The 20,688-nt window shown below is 43.3% G+C and overlaps 1 protein-coding gene across 1 annotated transcript in view; it reads left to right on the top strand.

Annotated features, from left to right (window-relative positions):
- Window positions 1-20,688, top strand: part of LOC108796775 (spectrin beta chain, erythrocytic-like) — a 147,248-nt gene that overhangs the window by 68,262 nt on the left and 58,298 nt on the right. Inside the window, exons 19-21 of the mRNA XM_018568296.1 lie at window positions 3,029-3,292; window positions 4,274-4,486; window positions 9,299-9,388. Coding sequence (XP_018423798.1) covers window positions 3,029-3,292; window positions 4,274-4,486; window positions 9,299-9,388 — 567 coding nt within the window. The remainder of the gene's footprint in view (window positions 1-3,028; window positions 3,293-4,273; window positions 4,487-9,298; window positions 9,389-20,688) is intronic.

Below are 20,688 nucleotides of genomic sequence, written 5' to 3'. Positions count from 1 at the left end.
GGGCGCACGTCTCGGGGCTTCATACAAGCGATCCGCCGGCTCTATAGCCGGCGGATCGCTTGTATATTAACGGGCATCGCTGCCTCTTTTCAAATAGCGGGGATTTCCCGCTCGCGCGCGCCGCGCCCGTGCGGGCGGATGTAACAGGACGTGTATACACGCCCAGTTACATCCAAGAAGCTCCCGGCAGGCCGTGTATACACAGCGGCTGGCCGGGAGGTAGTTAATAGTGTCTGGACTTTTTTTGTACTTGTACCTACAAAGCTGGATACTTCTGCTGGCTGGTGATCAGGACACTGGTTGTGGCTTCAACAGTACCTACTGACACTATACTGGTAATCAGGATACTTGTTGTGGTTGTAAAAAGAAACCTTACACCGTGCTGGTACTGCTGGCAATTAGTACACTGGTTGGGGCTGTAATGGTACCTACTGATACCATACTGGTACTGACTGAGGCTGGTACTGTGTGGCACTGCCTGCAATCAAGATGCTGACTGGAGATGGCACTGTGGCAATCACACAAATATTTGGGCTGACACTGCTGGCAATCAAGACTCTGATCAGAATGGCAGGCTAGAAATCAAGACTCTGAGTGGGGCTGGCGCTGCTGGCAAACAAGACTCTGACTGACTGGTAGGCTGGCACTGCTAGCAATCAGGACTCTGGCTGGAGGGGGGGACGGGCACTGCTGGCAATCAAGACTCTGACCAACTGACAGACTGGTACTGATGGCAATGACTAACAGGCTGGTGCTGCTGGTAATCAGGACTCTGACCGGACTGGTGGGCTGGCAATCAGGACTCTGACCGGACTGTTGGGCTGACACTGCTGGCAATCAAGACTCTGACCAGACTGGGGGGCTGGCACTAAAAACTCTGATTGAGGCTGGCACTGCTGGCAAGACTCTGATTGGGGCTGGCACTGTGTCAATCAAGACTCTTACCGACTGGCAGGCTGGCAATCAAGACTCTGACATGCTGACATTGCTGGTAATCAGGTCATCAGGATTCTGACGGACTGGCAGGCTGGCACTGCTGGCAATCAGGAATTTGATGGACTGACAGGCTGGCACTGCTGGCAATCAGGACTTTGATGGACTGACAGGCTGGCACTGTGGCAATCAGGACTGGCAAAAGCTCTGCTAGAATGTGCTGGATAACAAAGTATTGTTTGAACTGGTTGTTACTGTGTTTTCTCCTCTCACAAACAAACAGTATGTGAGAGATGAAACAGCAACAATGTTTCCATTTAATGATCTAGTGTGGTTGGTCACAGCGATCACACAGAACAGAGCCGAATTCACCGGCTCAGCACCAATTTCTTATATTTCAAAATTTTTATTGTTTTCATCACAACTTAAAATCACAACATACAACATTGCTCAATAAAACCTAATCACATTTATAACCATAGAGTTATAACTCTTGCCTGACAGTTTTCTTGTTCTCCGTCCTTGTTTATATAGCTGTATATTACTAACCTCAGAATGTTTTACGCATATAGTTTCTGAACATTTCCTTATAGGGGGTAGAGAAGCTATCTTATTGGACCTTGGTGAGGATCCAATCTTGAATTGCTATTTTTCCCCCCCAATATTTGCTTTGAGCAGCACCAATTTCTTTAAACTACACTGTCCAATAAACAATGTGTTTAAAATTGATTGCTCATTACCGCGCTAGGGGGCGCATGCGAGCTAAAAGAAAAAAAGGACGTGTATTTACGTGATCCCACTCGGAGCTGACTGGCGTCCGAACATGTAGAGACAGTGATCGGACGGCAAGTGGTTAAAATAATATTGCAGAGTGCTGAAGAACTTGCAAAGTTACTTGTTTTTGGCAAGATCAGTGTGTATTTAAAAAATATGTATTTAACCTTGTTACGCCAAGTGTGCATAAAGCAGGCATATGCAGTTGCTGTATATGAACACAGAAGCATACTTTTTTGTCATCTGCATCTCCTCATGGCTCGTTTTGAAATGGCCTGCATCACTGCTTTGCAAGCAGTCTGTGTAAATTAACACGCTCTCTCTGAGCTCTCTCCCCCTATTCATTAGTATACTGTGAGGGTGTTAGCTCAGCAGCAGGTGTGTATCACTCCCTGGATGAGTTCACTACACAGTAAATAGGCACAACAAGCAACAATTTCTTTAGGTGAAAACACACGTGCAGTTTATTTACACTATTTACAAGCAAAACAAAAAAAATTGAGACTAAACCCTTGCCTCTTGGCAGCTTACTATATATACACAGAGTTTCCCTCACTGTCAACTAGGTGCAACCTTGTGCTGCCCCTAGCACCTGTCCTCCTACTGAACAAACTGCCACACAGGCTGTGTCTCACTGCATGAGTTTGGGTTTTTCTTTTTCACCATACAGGTAGGTACAAAGCTCACCAGTCTACTCAGGCACAAAAACTGGTTCCAGGGTGGAGCAAATCTCTAAGCAGTCTGGGAGTTCTTATAGAGGCACTAATGAGCTAGCTTACTTCAGCTGGGCTCATTACCTCTACTGCTCAAGCACTCCCTCTAGTGGAAGACATCTGTATAAAACCTGAACCTGGGAAACACATATTTGCCATTCTGAATGCACCCAGGTGCTTGCCTGTTGTCACAATTCATAGTGGCAACTCCCTTGGACATTGTATTGTGACCTGAAAAGGCAGAGCTGGTGTGTAGTGATCTTGTTACAATGACTCACTGGGAAGGAGTCAGCTGCTTTATAATCCGACCCCAGTGTCAGACTGTGTTTGCTGTGGAATTTTTTTGTTCAATTTGTAGGACTCAGGCCTACTAAAAAGTCCAAACAAATAAGAAAACCAGCAATATGAGTCATTAAATTGTGCACACATTTACATAATCACTGCACCTCTACATTACCACAATAAATGCTTATCACTTACAAAGGTGGAAATGGGCTTTAAACTATGAAAGGTATAGTCAGTGGTCATACTATGTTCTCATATTGAGCCTATAAGCAATAAACCATTTGTATTATTTTCCTATCAAGCATCTGTCACTTTCTTTTCAGAAGGGAAATGAGTTGGCGCAGGAGAAACCCCAGTTTTCCCCAACGGTCTTTGAAAAACTCAATGGGTTACATGAGCAATGGGATGAGATGGAGACAACTACCCTTAAGAAGGAGCAGACCTTGTTTGATGCCCACCACTCAGAGCTGTATGAGCAAAGGTTTGCAGATATAGCTATGTGGATAAAAGACATGGAGCAGCAAGTAGAATCTGATGACTATGGAAAGGACCTGACCAGTGTCAACATCCTTCTCAGTAAACACAAGGTAGGGGCAAAGCTGTGTATGCTGAGTGAAAGCTTCTATAGAGTCATCCTAATAATGATCAGGCATGTGAGCACTCCGTATTATGCATACATACAACACCAGAAGTTTAGTGTTCATTTTTAAGCAACGTATTTGTCTTCTATGAAAGAAGTCATCTTGAGTCTATCTAAACCATTTTTTTATAGTTTTTTTTTATAGCTTGTGTGGAGAGTTTATATTTTTATGTGTGTCGCCACTAGGGATATTCACCCTCTCTATTTGTTCTATTGACTGTTGTCACTGGGACTGAAAGTGTGGATAAATCAATTTCTTTTTACTGTTATCACTGGAACAGTAGGTGAAGAGAAGCCTTCCATTGGGGACCCCTGTTCAATTGACAACTGTGTAACAGAGGACTTTCACTTAATTTGGAGATTTTTCCTCTCAGGTCTCCAAAACAGGATGTGAAAAGAAAATCTACCTAATGTGATATAGACAACACAAAGGGGCTGACTTATAAATATTCCGCCCAGCATATACCTGTAGCTGGGCAGATGCCATTCGCATGGAAGTAGCACAACTAGATGGCGATGAGAAGCATAGCAACTACTTGTGCTTTTCAACGCCATCTGGGGCGCTAGTGCCGTGATGCACTGCGCCCCAGCTATATGCTGGGGCGCAGTGCATCTGCCCAGCTATATGCTGGGCGGAATATTTACAAATCAGCCCTTTAAATATATACATTGTATTTTTAATAATTTCTATTTTGTTAGCAACTAGGCCAGGGACACAAAAGTAAATATCTTATTAACTAGCTCTGTAGAAGTATAGGTGCATAGCTGGCATTTTAAAGCTATTAAGTTAACCAGTATATTATGCATTTTCTGTAGTCACGTTATTTAAAGTGTTGGGATGTATCTTTAGTATATCTGTGACATGAACATGTTTTACATAAATATGGCCTTGGAATGATCACATTCTTTTTTTATTGTATATCTGTAGAGAATTGAAGATCACATAGATCAGAAAGCAATAGAAATAGATGAGGTTGTTCCAGACCGGCCATCACCTGCTGGAGACAAAGAACTCGGAGAAAAGGAACAAAATATTAAAATGCGTTTTCTACAGCTTCAAGCACCAATGCAGAAAAGAGAAAGAAAGCTGCAGTCTTCGAAGAAAGTACACCAGCTACACCGGGATTTGGCAGATGAAATTGTACGTTTTGTTTTCCTTCTCCCTGGTCTCTCCCTCCCATCATTCAGAGTAGCACAATTCCCTTTCTCCCTCTTAGTAGAATGAACACACGGAGTAAATCAGGTGCGGATCCAGATTCTCTATCTCGGCAGGGGCACTGCTAGAAAATAAGGTGTTGCTTACAGAACAGAATATTGTAATAATTCATTATGTTGCAGTTGTTTGTAATGTAGAACAGCAATTGTGCCTTTTTATTTTTACACATCCTGACACTTATGTGCAGACATTGGATCTCTGCCAAACAACATTTGGCACATTACTGTCATTCAAATGGGTCTGTCGTCCACACTGCACATTACTGTGTTTTATTGCTGTGGAGTTTTGTGATACACATAGTCTAGGCACAGTGTGAAGGATGGAGGGCCACAGACTGAAGGAAGATTCGATATTTACAAGAAAACAGAGTGCTTTAAAAGTACCAGAAATACCACTTGTGATTCCATTAGATTAAAAACATTTTTTATTTATACATAATCATTAAAAGTATATATATCAAAATCATGTTAAAAACACATAAAATGTCCATCTTTACATTGTAAGCATCCCTATTGGCAACCAAAAGGTTAGGTAGGTTACTACTTAGGTCCATATATAGTCTGTTGTAAGTTGAGGCCCAAGTATCACCGCAGGTCGATATTCCTCTACGTGTTTCGCTCCCATTAAAGGGACTTCCTCAGGAGCAATGGATGCTCTACATGATTAGATAAATATATATTATCCGTCTGATATATACATAATCAACATAGTGCTTATAAGAAGTATTCATTATTAATAATCATACTGTGCATATATTTCAAGTGAAGCTTAAACATACAAAACAAGGAAAGAAGGAAAAACAAAAAACACAGAAAAACAATCTTGCCTGTAAATGTGGTCAAGGATGTGGAAGGTGGACAACAGGGTAGTGAACTCAGACCAGAGTACACTGCGATTGCAACTATTAATGACCTATTCAAAAGCCAGTTTCCCATGGGGAGCCTACAAAGAAATCACATAACTATACATTACTGGTTATAGAGATAACTGCTGATTGGAGGTGATGTAAGGAGCGACCAAAAAGAGAGAAAATAGAGGATAAGAAACATTAACCCAAATGCTCCATTCAATTACTCAATCACTGCCGCCTACAGGACACCATGGAACAATGTCTCGGCAGTGGTAAAAGATGGTACACGTCTATCCCAGCTCCAGAGCTTGTATTCAGAGAGGGAACCCCACAACTATATTCGAACAAAGATCTCTACCAACATATAATAATACAAATAAAAAAAGGAACAATAAATGACTGCAGGAAAAATAAAGGCATATAGAGCCTAGATTAAATTGACTGTCCCCATTTGGAAAAAACAAGGCAGTGTCATCATTGCACAGCATGGCCACATAAACAGTTATTAGGGAGAGATAAATTAAAAGGGTAAAACCAAGTAATGCAAAAGTACTAAAATAAAACATTTTTGTACAGCTTGCACTTTATATCCCATAAAGTACACCCGATTCCAAAATATACTGTAGTTTCTATTCCGATTACTTTACTCCCGTAAATTAACAATAACCTACTCAGATTATACATTTCTTGGAATATCAATCCATAGCGTTGTTTTCAAAAATATATATCTCACGATGTATATGTTGGGTTCTTCATGTAACAATAGGACATATATTATAGATTATGTTTGCTGAAACTATTCAAGGAAAGGCTTAAAACTCATGACATCGTTAAGTCCAGGACTTGTGGTGGCTTTTAAGTTGTAAATCCACCTTGTTTCACAGCATAAGATTTTTCTCTCAAAATTGCCCCCTCTGGGGGGTAATTGTAAAAACCACAACAACACAAAAAAACTTAATGAAAGAAGCATTGAAATTTTGGTAAAGTCCCATATGTTGACTAATTGGGGTAGTCATGTTCCCATTTGAGGTAAGATAGATATGGTCTTGAATGCGCTTGCGGAAAGGTCTTGGCGTCTTACCAACATAGAAGGATCTGCAAGTGCATGTCACGAGATAGATCACTCCCTTGGTGTCACAATTGGCAACATTTTAAGCTGTCCATTCTTTACCATTGGGGAGATTTATCTCCTTGGCTTGGTGGACCCATGGCCATTGGTTTTCAGTTGTGGCACTTGAAAGTGCCTGTCAATCGCTTTGATTATCAACATCCTCATTGTAGAAGCTATGGACCATAGAGCCCTGAAGGGATTTGGAACAACGAAATACAAGTTCAGGTGTATCCACTGCCTCCCCTCTGGCTCTTCCGCTACCACTGTGCCCACCTCTCTCACAACCACCTCTGTGTCCACTACCCCCCTCTGGTTCTTCCATTGCCACTGTGCCCATCTCTCTCCCACCACCAGCTGTGTGTCCACTGACCACCCAGCTCTCCCCCTGCCACTTTGCCCACCTCTCTCCTCTCCCACCACTACCTCTGTGTTCACTGACCCCCCAGCTCTCCCCCTGCAACTGAGCCACCTCTTTCCTCTTCCCACCACAGCCTCTGTGTCCACTGACCCCCCCAGTCTCTCCCCCTCTCCTCTTCGGGTTACCTCTTTTCCCTGAGATCCTCCTGCCGCTGCTAGTCTGATCAATCACAGCCTCTGCTTTAGTATTCGTTTGTAATGGTTAATTGTGACTGTTAATAATATACCGTCCATGGCATGAAATGATGGGTGGCAGTGAATGATGGATGGAATATTATTAACAGTCACAATTAACGATTTAAACTAAATACTTTGTGAATAAATCCCGGTTCCCGCGATAATACTAGTCTGTGCGCAAGCGCAGATGCTGAGGTCGGCAAATTCGACTACGTCGGCATTCTCGACAAAACACCGGTATCTGCGTTTAGTATCGGGGCATTGCTGTATAATTGTATAATCATCATACAGCAATGTGTTGGAGCTATTCTGCATTGCTGTATAATCATCATACAGCAATACAGAATATCACCAGCTATGCAGGACTACAAGTCCCAACAATGCATTATAATAAAAGTCGGCTATGCAGAATACCCCTAGCATCCCCCCCATGGGGCGTAGTTTGTGGGTTCCGACTTCTGCTTTTGTTGATTGTAGTCTGTTTCTTATATGGGGATGTGGGTCTGATTTGTCTCTGGTCTGTAGATAAATCCTGGTGGGTGCGGGTGGCACAGTTGCTGAGTATAGGGTTCCCTGTCTTCCTGTATTTAGCCAGGAGAGGCAGCTTACAGGCTGTGATGGGCGGGTCTATTCACAGAGCATCCCGATGCTCTGTGTATTCAGGAAGCTCCAGGCTGAGGCCCCAGCGCTGCCTGTGGTACATTTACGCCGTGCGGCTCTCTCCCTCACTTGCAGGGCGGCCAAGCGGATGGCGCCCACCGCCATTCATTCCCCTACCCTGCCACTGTCCGCTCGCAATTGCGACCGCTGCGGCTCTGGTAGTTCCGCCAGTGCATACAACCACTGGTAGTAGGCAAACATAATAGACATTTTAGTTGCTGCACTTATCGTCTCCTGTTTTGGTTGTTGGAGTATAATATACTGTGAGAACTAGCTAGAGCATTAAGGACGCATTTACTAACTTCAATCCTCTTTTCAGGGCTTCCTTCCCCTTTTTTATTAACAGAAAGTTCTCAAACAATAATTCAGTTGCCTTCACAGGGTTTTTTCAACATTGCTCTTCACAAAATACAAGCATTCAGCCTCCTGGCTTAAAACACTGTGTTGATTTGTGCACTTGGTACCTTGGAGCCCTGAACACTCACAAGCTCCCATTCTTTGAGGGATGTGCACAGCTGCACAATCAACAGTACTGCTAAACCTCAAAATATGGTCCCAGGGTTGGAGGCTTCATCCCACCTAAGTCTCTCAAAAGACTCTGGCTTTCAGGACCCTGACCAGGGTTTATCAATGCTGGAGAAAACTGAAAAGCCAGTTTTCTCCCTATGCAATATGCCTCCTGGAGTCTCCCAACCTGTATGGGTGAGAACCTTGGGTGCCCTTTAGTCCTTATCACATTGTGGCAAGTCACAATATCTATATGGTTTGTGGACACCTGACTATTGCACCTACACTATATGTCATAAAAATTACTGAGTTACGGTAACAGCTTACAAAGATATTTGAGACATTATTGCTCTTCCAACATCTCGTCCAACATCAGCCCCTCACAAATGTTCTTTTGGTTGAATGGGCATACATTTCCACAGACACACTCCAAAATCCTGTGAAAATTCTTCCAAGAACATTGGAGGCTGTTAGAGCCATATAGGTTGGGCAATCACCATATAAATGTCCATTGTTTTTGAATAGGATGTCCAACAAACTTGCTTGTGCTGGGTTAGACTTAAATAGCGGTCTGTATAGCTTTTTAGAAACCAATCAGAGTGTTAAAAGAGAACTATGGCCAAACCTGTTTTGGCTATACTTCTTTTTGGGTCACAGAAGTACATTCACTAATGTACTCCTGTGACCCAAAGTCAGCCTATAGGGGCTACTACCCACTATATGCTGACAGCGCAGAGCCATGCTGCAGTCTGGAAAGATCCCCTGACAATATTGTGGGAATCCACCACGCTGCCTAATTGACAGCTGACTCTGACTCTCTAGAGCCAGAGCCAGTTGTGTCCGCTCCCTCCCCTGTCTGTCCCTCCAATGCTCATTGGAGGAACAGAGAAAGGGGACAGAGGAGTACCTGTGAGGAACGGTGACTGACCGCTTGTGATTGCTCAGCTCTCGAGATACATTTACATTTTGATGCTTTTCATGTATTACATCATTTAACATGACGTTCTGTTTACAGATTTGGGTTCGGGAAAGAATGCCACTTGCAGAATCCGAGGATTATGGAAACAATCTTCAGATGGTGCAGATGCTTTTAAAGAAGAATCAAGTATGTCCATGAAATTTCTTGCCTCTTACACACAGTTACTGATCATGCTGTGCCTAATGATTTGTAATGTCAAAACTAATTTCACAGTTGGGTTGAAAAGGCATCCACAAGGGTTTTTTTTTTTAGAATAATAGATATTGTTAGTATAGTTCCTGCTAGCAATTCAGGAATTATCCATTATTGTTAGCAATATCTAAGTAAATAGCTCTCTATTGGTTTACTTTGCCCATACCTAAATTGCATTTCTTACTGTTGTGCTTTTCTTTTCTTACTGCTTCCTACGCTGGCCAATGGTTTTTATTTCAGAGGTCTCCCTTGAGAGTGCGTACTCTTAGTTGCCCATGGGAATTGTGCTGAATTAATGTAGTTTAAACCAGAGCATATACCTCCAGTTACCTCTATGCTCCCCATTTCTGAATAAATGAAGCCACAAATCAGATGGATCCCGATTCCCTTCAATAAAATCTGTTGATTTATAGGATAACTAAACCTAATAAAAAAGGTTTAATATATTGCAACTTATTGGTCCCTCAATGGGGTTTGCATTAGTTTTTTTTTCGGGCTAAGAAAATTTTAAGCAAATAGAGAAAATATATTTTGCTCTTTCCAGCAATGCAGTGTTGCTTTCTGTGAGATGACCTGGAAGCATAAACAATCTTATCCTTCTGCTGTAAACTACTAATCTCCCCATGTGTGCAGAAAACGCCTTGGCAGCGAAAGGGTTAAAATAATGATTTTAAAAAAAAAGTATTTTAAGTTAGTTCCAAAAATAGATTGTCAGAAAAATATTTACACAATTAGCGTTGTTGGTTATGTTTTTAGATGAAGCTAAATCTTAGATGTTGAGGAATGCTGAATTAAGTTTTCACTTGCTTATAACAATATTACATCAGAATACAGCATTGTACAGCATACAGAGAGAACTTCCTATGTATCATAGACAAACATGTACAAAAAAAGACTAGCATAGAACAGCATTGCACCACTGCACCATCTACAGCTTAAAAGACATAATATATGCTGTTGCATTTCCAACACCCCTTCTCAACAGCATATGCAATACTATATGCTATTTAGCTTCTCTCAAAGGAAACTGTGACAATCCTTTGGAAATGGCTTGGTGGGTGTGCGTCTGCAGTAATTTCTTCTGATATAGTAATATTGCATGTCGATAATGGCTTGATCTCGAGTGTCCCTTAGCAGATGATACTACACATCGATATGCTTGGTTCTAGGGTTGACTCTTTCTGATTGTGTCAGCTTTATACATCTATGGTTGTCTTCAAAGATTTGGATGGGGTTTGACAAGTCTACACCCATGTCCACTAAAAGGTGGCAAATCCGTATTGCTTCTTGACATGCGTGTGCTGCTATGTATTCAGCTTCAGTTGAGGAAAGTGCAGCAGTTGTTTGCTTTTGGCTAGACTAACTTATGGTTCCTTCCCCGTATTGGAAGATGTAACCACTTGTGAATTTGCGATCTGTGCAGTCTCCGGCCCAATCAGCATCCGCATATCCAATTCGTTTTGGATTTGACGTTGCTGGCAGTCGTAGCTTCATCCAAATTGTTCTTCTTAAGTACTGTATTTCCCTCTTTACTCTGTTCCAGTCAATATAACAGGGTGCTGTGACTTTTCTAGTGAGTATGCCCACTGCTGACTCTATGTCTGATCTTTTCACAGTATAGTAGCTTTCCGATTGCTCTGCGGTACATGTCATTGTTGGGTAGCAAGTTTTCTGTTTCATTGCTCTTTTGGTAGCCTGGTTCCATAGGTTTTTTTACTTCCTTGCATGTGGAATTGTTCCAAAATGTCTGCAGTTTTTGACTTTGGTTGAGAAGATAGCTTCCATCTTCTTCTCTCTCTATTTAAATTCCCAGATTGTGACTGATGTTTCCTAGCTCTTTTATTCCAAAGTTTTGTTTTCGTTTATGAACTATTTGACTATAGTACCTTCTTGTTCAAAACAGGTTATACATTTGTCATCAGCATAAAATAGGATGTATGTTCACCTGTCTTCTTATTTCCTGGAATAAAGACAGGGATCTGCTTTGCTTCTTGTGAATCCCTCTTTCGTGAGTATTTGATTTACTTCCTCATTCCACATTCTTGCAGATTGCTTCAAAGATGCTTTTATGGAGTTTACACACAAGGTTGTATCCTTGTTCTAATCCATGTAGAGTCGTTACCCTAAGGAGAACTATGGGGAAAAACACTGACCCCATAGTTCTCCTTTAATGTCTCCATATAGGAAAACGGTTCTAACCTCTAGGTTTTTCACTTCCTGCCTGCGATGATAAGGAATGTTCTGATGTTGGATTCTTTTACGACAGGAGCAAATGTTTAATTTAAGTCTTCTCTAGATTTCTGGGAGTATCCTTTGACAACTAACCTGGCCTTGTATTTGTGGATATTTCCTTCTGCATCAAACTTCACCTTAAAAGTCAATATAATAAAATAAGTGTGACGCACTGTGAACCAAAACGTCACACATAAATGGTATCCAAATCTGTCTCCTTACATCTAGACAAAATTGTGTGAAAAATATAAGTCCCAATCTTATTTTATAAACCTCTTATTATATAAATAAATAAATGCACATAAACTATGCATGAACAGAGGTGCATTTAAATAAATATCTATATAAAATATGATAACAAATATAGTAATGTGACTTTGTAGTCATCCACATTATTATAGTATTAAAGTGCAAAAGTGTTCAGTTCACATAAAGTGCTTCAATCAATGTAACAATTATCGATCCACATCGTGCTTCAGTCATCCAAACAACATTGGTTGATGTATCCACTCGCATTACATCTATCGACCGTGTCTTCACCCATCTGAAATAACAATATCTGCCTCTCACCTTTTTGGATAGACCTCTCAAACAGAAAGTCATCAGCGTGTTACCTCATTTGTAGCAAGGGGTTCTCCCGGCCCTAATCAGTCTAAGGATCGTTCCACAGACTCCTCCAATGTTTAATCTCATTTAGTCCAGTAGATTTCGCTCATCCACACTGACAGAACATTGATCATTGTGCAGACCATTTGATTACCATAAAACATCCCTTTCTTTGTAAAATCACTCACATTTGATAAGATCAATCAATGGCAAAGTACAAGCGTTCCTATGACTTTCACACATACAGCGTGTCCACAGACTCCTCAGTTTGACCTTGTGTCAGCAAACTCCATCCAATGTACGTTAAAGTGACATTAAACCCTCAGACTTTTTAACATAAACCAATACTGTAATGTGTGCCTTACTGTAATCCTTTGTTGTTTCCCTTCTCTTTGCTGCTCTTCCTTTTAAATCCCCATGTCTTCTCATGCTGGGGGAGAACTTCCCTTTGCAGCTGAGTGCCTCTTCCTGTAGTGCTGGCTCGGGTTGCAAACCTACACACAGACACCATGTATCCATTTCAGAGACAAGGCAGTCTGCTGCAAAACAGAAGTTCTGCCCAGCATGAGAACAGATACAGATTTAAAAGGAAGAGCAGCAAAGAGAAGGGAAACAACCATGTATTACAGTAAGGCACACATTACAGTATTGTTTTATGTTAAAAAATCTGAGGGTTTAATGTCACTTTAAGTCTCAAATGATTTTGTCCAGGGCTCAAAGTCGTTTGAAAAGAAATGTACGTCGGGTGGAGTTTGCTGCCATGAGGCAAAACTGAGGAGTCTGTAGACACGCTATCTATGTGAAAGTCATAGCCATTGATTGATCTTATCAAATGTGAGTAGTTTCAGGTCTAGCTCACTCCACAAACAGTGCGTTTCGGCCCGATCTGGTGCCGGAACGCACTGGATAGCATCCTGGCCGGCTCCTTGCATTTAGGGGCAGGAGGGGGCGTGGCGGTGCATTGAAGTTAATGGCACCACAGCCACGCCCCCCAGCCACAGTGCAATCGCCCGCACCCGAACGCGTGACACATCAATGCCTGTGTTCCGGTCCGATGCGGTCAGAAAAAAGTAGGAGATTTGGCGGGGAGGGGCACATTGAGGAACCTGGCCTTGGGGCAGCTGAGAGAGTAAATCTGGCCCTGAATGTGGATGACCACAAAGTCACATTACCATTATTATTATACAGGATTTATATATGACCAACAGTTTGCGCAGCGCTTTACAATATAAGGAAGACATTACAATCACAATACAATTCAAGACAAGATGATGAGGAGGGCCCTGCCCGTAAGGGCTTACAATCTAAAAGGGAGGGGCAAGTGATACATGGGGAGGTTGCTGTGTGGGAATTAATGGTATTATGTGATGGTTGAGTGGTTAGTTTGAGGTGGGATAGGCTTCCTTGAAGAGATGAGTCTTAAGGGATCGCCCCTAAAGGCAGTCAGAGTGGGAGATAGGCGGACAGCTTGGGGTAAAGAGTTCCAGAAGATGGGAGAGACTCTAGAGAAGTCCTGGAGGCGAGCATGGGAGAAGTTGACGAGGGAGTTGGAAAGCAGGAGGTCTTTGGAAGAGCGATGGGGGCGATTACGGTGATACTTTTAGACAAGTTTTGAGATATAGCCGGGGGCAGAGTTGTGAATGGCTTTGTAGGTGTTTGTTAATATTTTGAATGTTATCCTTTGGGCTATTGGAAACCAGTGGAGGGATTGGCAGAAGGGGGTTGCAGACACTGAGCGGTTGGTTAGGTGAATGAGCCTAGCAGCAGCATTCATGATAGCCTGTGTAGAGGTAGGCCAATGAGGAGGGAGTTGCAATAGTCAAGATGAGAGATAACAAGTGAGTGAATGAGTAGTTTTGTGGTTTCAATGGGTAGGAAGGGGCATATTTTGGAGATGTTACGAAGGTGAAGGTGGCAGGAATTGGATATGGATTGGATGTGGGGAAGAAAGGTGAGGTCCGAGTCAAGGATGACACCTAGCACCTTGGCATGGGGGGTGGGTTTGATAGTTGTGTTATCAATTTCAAGGGATACAATTGGGGGAAGGTGCACAGACAGGAGGAAATATCATGAGCTCTGGTTTTGAAAGGTTGAGTTTTAAGAAGTGTTGTGACACCCAGACTGATATGTCAGTTAGTAGATTAGTGACACGCAAGTGCACTGAGGTGGTGAGTTGTGGAGTAGAAAGATATATATTTGAGTGTCATCGGCATAAAGATGGTATTGGAAGCCATGTGAGGTTATTAACTGACCAAGGGTGTAGATGTAGATAGAGGTGTAGGTGTAGATAGAGAAGAGAAGGGGTCCAAGGACAGAGCCTTGGGGGACCCCTACAGAAAGAGGAAAAGGAGGAGAGGAGTTAGATTTGTAGGTGACACTAAAGGAGCGCTTAGATAGATAGGAGTAAAACCATGTGAGAGCAGAGTCTTGTAGGCCAAGCGAGCTGAGTTTTGTGAGGAGGAGCAGGTGGTCAACAGTGTCAAAAGCAGCAGAAAGGTCTAATAGCAAGAGTAAGGAGTAGTGGCCATTGTTTTTAGCAGTTAGTAAGTCATTAGTGAGTTTTAGCAGGGCGGTTTCAGTGGAGTGTAGGGGGTGAAAGCCGGACTGTAAGGGGTCGAGAAGGTTGTTATCAGCGAGGTGGCGGCTCAGGCGGCTGTAGATAAGGTGTTCTAGGAGTTTGGAGATGAATGGGAGTAAGGAGATTGTTCTAAGATTGTTGAGTTTGGTTGGGTCCAGTGAGGGTTTTTTGGGTATTGGGGTTACCAGCGCATGCTTTAGAGGGGAAAGAAAGATGCCAGTAGAAAGGGAAAGATGGAAAATGTGAGTAAGAAAGTGCAGGATAGAGCAAGAGGGTGATCGAAGTAGTGGTGAGGGAACTGGGTCCAGGGGGCAAGTGGTGAGGTGGGTGTCAGAGAAAAGCTTTGTAACCTCCTCTGTGGTGACAGGGTCAAAAGAAGAAAGTAACTGTAAAAAGTGTGATGGTGGGTCTGGTACATTAATAGGGGAAGATGACTGGACAGTGGCAATCTGATCCCGAATTGTATCTATTTTGTTTTTGAAATTAATGGCAATGTCTCGGGCAGTCAGTGAGTTAGTGGGTGAAGGCGGTGGATCAAAAGAAGAGGTTAGGTTAAGAAATTGAGTGGAAGCCGGGGTGTTAATGTTATTAGCAATGTTAAAGTCACCAAGAATGATAGTGGGTATTTCTGAGGAGAGAAAGTAGGGCAGCCAGGTAGAGAAGTCATCAGATATCGGCTGCCTGAACAGTTATCTCGCTTTTCTAACAGCAATCCTCAGTGAAATTGGAGAGAATAGGCGAATGCAGTGGGTTTCAAAAGAGGAGAGGGATAGAGAGGGACGTGAAGGTAGAACTTGAAAATTGCATTGTGGGAATAGAAGGATTCCCACTCCACCTCCTTTCCATCCACTGGGTCTGGGTGAGTGCGTCCAGTGGAGGCCACCATGGGAGAGGGCAGCAGGGGAGGCAGAGTCGGATTCCTGAAGCCAGGTTTCAGTAACTGCAAGCATGTTAAAGGAATTGGAGATGAGAAGATCATGCACAGTGGTGAGTTTGTTACAGACAGAGCGGCCTTTCCAGAGGGCACATGAGAACGAAGGACTGGTTCTAGGAAGCAGGGGAATAGAAGTCAGGGTGCGCGGACTGCAGCTGCTGCCAGAGGAAAGGCAGTGCCGGTTTGGAAGGTGACTATTTGAAAACAGAGGGCCAGGATTGGAAGAGATATCCCCTAAAGTCAGGAGAAGCAGAAGGGTGAGAGCAGTGAGACGAGAGTTTTATATGTGGGGGGGGGGGGGGGGGTAAAAAAAAAAGGGTTAAACCTCCCTGGCGGTATGTTTTTTTCTTTTTTCGTTCTATGTGTTTTCGGGGTTTTTTCTTTTTTTTTCTAACTTTTTAATCTCCCGCCGGTTCCGCCCCCTGTGATGCGGACGCTCGCAAGGGACGGAACCCGGAAGACGAGTTCCGGCATCGGCTGGAGGACACAGCGCGGCTCGAGGGACAAGGTAAGAGACGCGCTGTGTATTCCCGAGTGTGGCTCGGGGTTACCGCTTATGGTACAGAAAATGAACCCCGAGCCACACTCGGGAATGCCGCCAAAAAGGTTAAGAAGAGAAGCCACAATTGTGAGAAGCAATGGTAGGGAATGCATGATAAGAGAGGAGAAACCAGATTTTAGATTTCGTCAGAGATGTGTAATGTCTGACGTTGAGTGTGCCCTTAACCCCTGGCTATGCAGAGGAAGTATGAGAGAGGAAAGTGAATGAGGAGTAGTAGGTGTGAAAGGGGTGCAAGGAGGGAGGTAGGGGAGAGGTTAATGTGGGATTGTATGAGGATCAGGGAGAGTGTTAAATGAATAGCAGCTGCTGGGCACTTGAATTGTACTTGAGTCAAGTGCTGATGGATTTCTATATAGGTATAGTATACCATGGGGTGGGTGGAAGTAATGATCTGCAATGGCTTCAGTTGGGATGGTGGCCTGCTAAAAGAGTGTATCTGCTTGATTGTCAATTGTTGAAGTGTTTTGTTGAGCTTGCTTCAGAGACGTTAATGGGAGGGGGTGATGATCTGCAGTGGCTTCAGTTGGGATGGTGGCCTGCTAAAATAGTGTATCTGCTTGCAGAGGTGAGAAGGGACTGTTGGACAAAGGGGGGTTATTCAAAGTGCAGATCAGAGGGCAATTAGCTTGAGCAGAATTTATGGTTAGAAAGACATGAAGCAGGCATCTAAATAAAGCTTTCACTTAAAACATCAGACATAAACAGATTTAGATAATAATTACAATAGTACATACAATTACATTATAGGAGAACTATGAGGTGAGTGCTTTTCACTCACCTCATAGTTCTAGCCGACCTGTGACAATGTGACTGTCACAGGTCGGCTCAGTAGCTCGGGAGGTGAGTGAACACATATCGGCGTTCGCTCACCTCTCAATCCTGTCACGGCTCTCTGCCGTGACAGGGGAGGGGCTAGATTCCCCCTCCCCGCTCCAATCCGCCAGCGCTGACTGGCCGAACGGACGGGGGAGGGGGCGGGTACAGCTGGCTCTGCCTCTAGATAGGCAGAGCCAGCTGTCAGTCACGCAGCTGGGCGGATCCCGGCACAATTGTTGGCATCCGCTTCAGCGTCTCAGTATACCGCGAGCAGCAGCTCGCGGCATACTGCGGCGTCTCAGTATACCGCGAGCTGTATACTGAGCCTAGGGTGACGGGAGGACGCTAGTTTGTGTCCTCCTGTTACCCTAAGGAGAACTATGGGGAAAAGCCTTAACCCCATAGTTCTCCTATAAGAATAGTCCAGTTGCAGAAATAAAGTTAGTAAGCATTTGGTGTGATGAGGTAGATGTTCATGTGAAATATTCCATTCATCTTGATTGTCAATTGAAGTGTTTAGTTGAGCTTGATTCAGAGATGTTAATGGGTGGGAGTGATGATCCAGTTGGGATGGTGGCCTGCTAAAATAGTGTATCTGCTTGATGGTCAATTGTTGAAGTGTTTAGTTGATGTTAATGGGAGGGAATGATGATCTGCAGTTACTATAAGCTTAACAAGTGGCTCCGGAGGGATTGTCTTTATTCAACCTCAAATACTATGTTACTATAAACATTACTATATTTGTTGTCATATTTTATATAGATATTTATTTACATGCACCTCTGTTCATGCATAGTTAATGTGCTTTTATTCATATTATATAAGAGGTTTATAAAATAAGATTGGGACTTATATTTTTCACACAATTTTGTGTAGATGTAAGGTGACAGATTTGGATACCATTTCTTTGTGACACTTTGGATCACAGCGCGACGCAATTATTTTATTATTTTTCAATAATATTGTCATATTATTTTAGTGTTGCTGCTATCACGCATCTGGCACTGGGTTTATTTGTATTTAAAAGTCCATTTGCTTCCTATAGTTCTGCAATCAGGGGGAAGCTCTGTGAGTGTCCAGGTTTTATTTTTTGGATTGGCTTCATGATTTAGTAATTTTTCTATATCTTCCCACGATGTTGGTTCGAGTATGCTATGGGTCTTAGCAGTATATGACAGCTTGCAGGGTGGTATTCCCTTTGTTGCCTGAATGGATCTTCTAATTTCAGGTTGTTCAGCAGAATTTAACATGGAACTTGACTTATCCATTGTGAGTTCTACTTCTTGTTCTGACTCCTGTGCGGATTCACTTTGCTCAGCTTTCTTAGCTGGTTCACTGGGCGAATTCACTTAACAACTTCCCTGGATCATTGTTTCTGGTGATGGGTCCTCATTAAAATGTTTGACTTCTTATCACTTTGTCAGTCTTTGGGTGGAGTATTCTATATCCCTTACTTTGTTCACTATAGCCCATCAGAATACCTTCTATGGCTGTGTTCTCCAATTTGGATTGCTTTTTTTTGGGAATATATGCATAAGCTTTTAGAGGTGCACCAAAATGAAAATTTTAAAAACGACACTGAAATTTTAAAAAAGTTGGGCCGAAACCTAAAATGTTTTTTTTCTAACTTTTTCAAATTTTTACAAATATTTTATTTTTATTTATTTTTTTATAAACTTTTAAAAAAATTTATATTTCATTTTTATTAAATATTTTTATCTTTTACTTTACTTTTAGGTGCTTTGGGGAAATATTAGGGATCTAAACAGACCCCTGATAATTCCCTTTTAAAATAGAAAAAGAGATTGAGAACACAGAGTCCTCAATCTCTTTTTCTACAGCCCCTGTTATAAATCAACTGGAATACTCTATGCTGAGTGTTCCTGTTCATTTATAACATGTGGGCATAGTGTGTTTACTATAACCACAATCATGAATGAACAGGAGGTGATGTAGATCACTTCCCATCTATTCATAATTGAGGATATAGTAAACGTACTATGTCTCAATTATGTACAAACACTCAGCGATCACTGATTGCTGAGTGGTTGTACCTTGCTCTCCTTCCTGACAGTTGTCACAGGAGGCTCAGCTAGCGGTGCGGGAGGAGGGCTCAGCCTCCTGTAACAGTGCTGGCTGTCTCCGCCCACCCACCGCTCTGCCGATCTGTAACAGGAGGCTGAGCGGTGCGGGGAGGAGAGACACCGGCCGCTCACAGCACTCTCCTCCCGCAGCACTCGGCCGCCTGTGACAGTTTCTCTCCCCCCACTTGGACACAGAGCAGTGCACAGCGGGTAGTAGAGAAAGAATGGATGCACCACTATAGCGGCAGAAAAATTGCACTTTCGGCATTTAGCCAAAAGTGCCATTTTCAGGTGATATGTTTTGGCGGACGATATATCGGTGCATCCCTATAAGCTTTATATCCAAACACTCCCAGGCTTCGATACCTGACCCACAGACGGGTCTTGCCGAGCAGTGCATTGGGACCGAATTAGGAATGTGCAGGTATACAGGTCCTGGAAGATGCAAGGACAGTGTGACAGCACAACATGCGCAGGTGTGCCAGAGTCGCATAATCTAAGGAGCTGCCTGGTCTTCACCAGAGCCACTGATGATGTGGATGTTGAGCTGCAGGGCAGCTCCCAGGTTGCGGCTCTCTGACACACCCGTGCAGGCACAGTGCCAGCGGGTACTCGGGAACTACAGCACGCTGGACAAGACACAGGGTACCTACAGGATACAAGGTACAGAAAAAAGGCACTAGCGGGAAGAGGCAGGGAACATGCGTGACACAGGAAGCAGAAACAGAAGGGAACACACAATAGGTGTACCCACAAGTACAAGAGATACACAGGAACACCAGAGGGGAATGCAACAGAGAAAGGAGAGGGTGCACTATAGTGCGGAGCAAAATTACCACAGGAAGCAGGAGCAGGAAGTAAACCACAAGAAGGCTGTCTGAAATACACTGGAACGAGGCTGCATGGAACAAGCAGCCACACAGGAAGAAGACAAACTATCAGGTAAGTGCAGGTGCAAGCACTCACTGAGGAGGGGATAACCATCCGCTTGCAGGACAAGCAGAAGTTCACTGGGAGCACAAGGAATCAAGGCTCACACTGGAAACATGTATAGCAGGGAAAAAGTACACACGGCATGGTGCAAGTACAGGCAAGGATACTGAGTGTACACAACACGCACTCTAGGTGATATGCACAGGGGAAGGTACAGGAAGACACAAATAGGAATACACTGAAAGCTGTGCAATGCTAGATGTACATAGCACGGCCACAGAAGTACCAGACGTTGTGCACAAGGATAGCGCTAGGGGAAAGTGGGTTGCACTGCAAGACACAGAAAAGGGGGTGTGAACATACAAGCAAGATGGGATGCTAACACACAGGAGCCACAGAAACTGTAACAAACAGGGGCACAAGAAAGAGCAAAAAGGGAAAAGCCAAACGAGAGGTTACCAGGTACACTGGAGTCACGCAGGAAGCACG

The sequence above is a fragment of the Nanorana parkeri genome, unplaced genomic scaffold, assembly GCF_000935625.1.
Source record: "Nanorana parkeri isolate BGI_ZX_2015 unplaced genomic scaffold, ASM93562v1 scaffold1168, whole genome shotgun sequence".
In the NCBI taxonomy this organism is placed as follows: domain Eukaryota; kingdom Metazoa; phylum Chordata; class Amphibia; order Anura; family Dicroglossidae; genus Nanorana; species Nanorana parkeri.
This window is presented reverse-complemented; position numbering and strand designations above follow the sequence as displayed.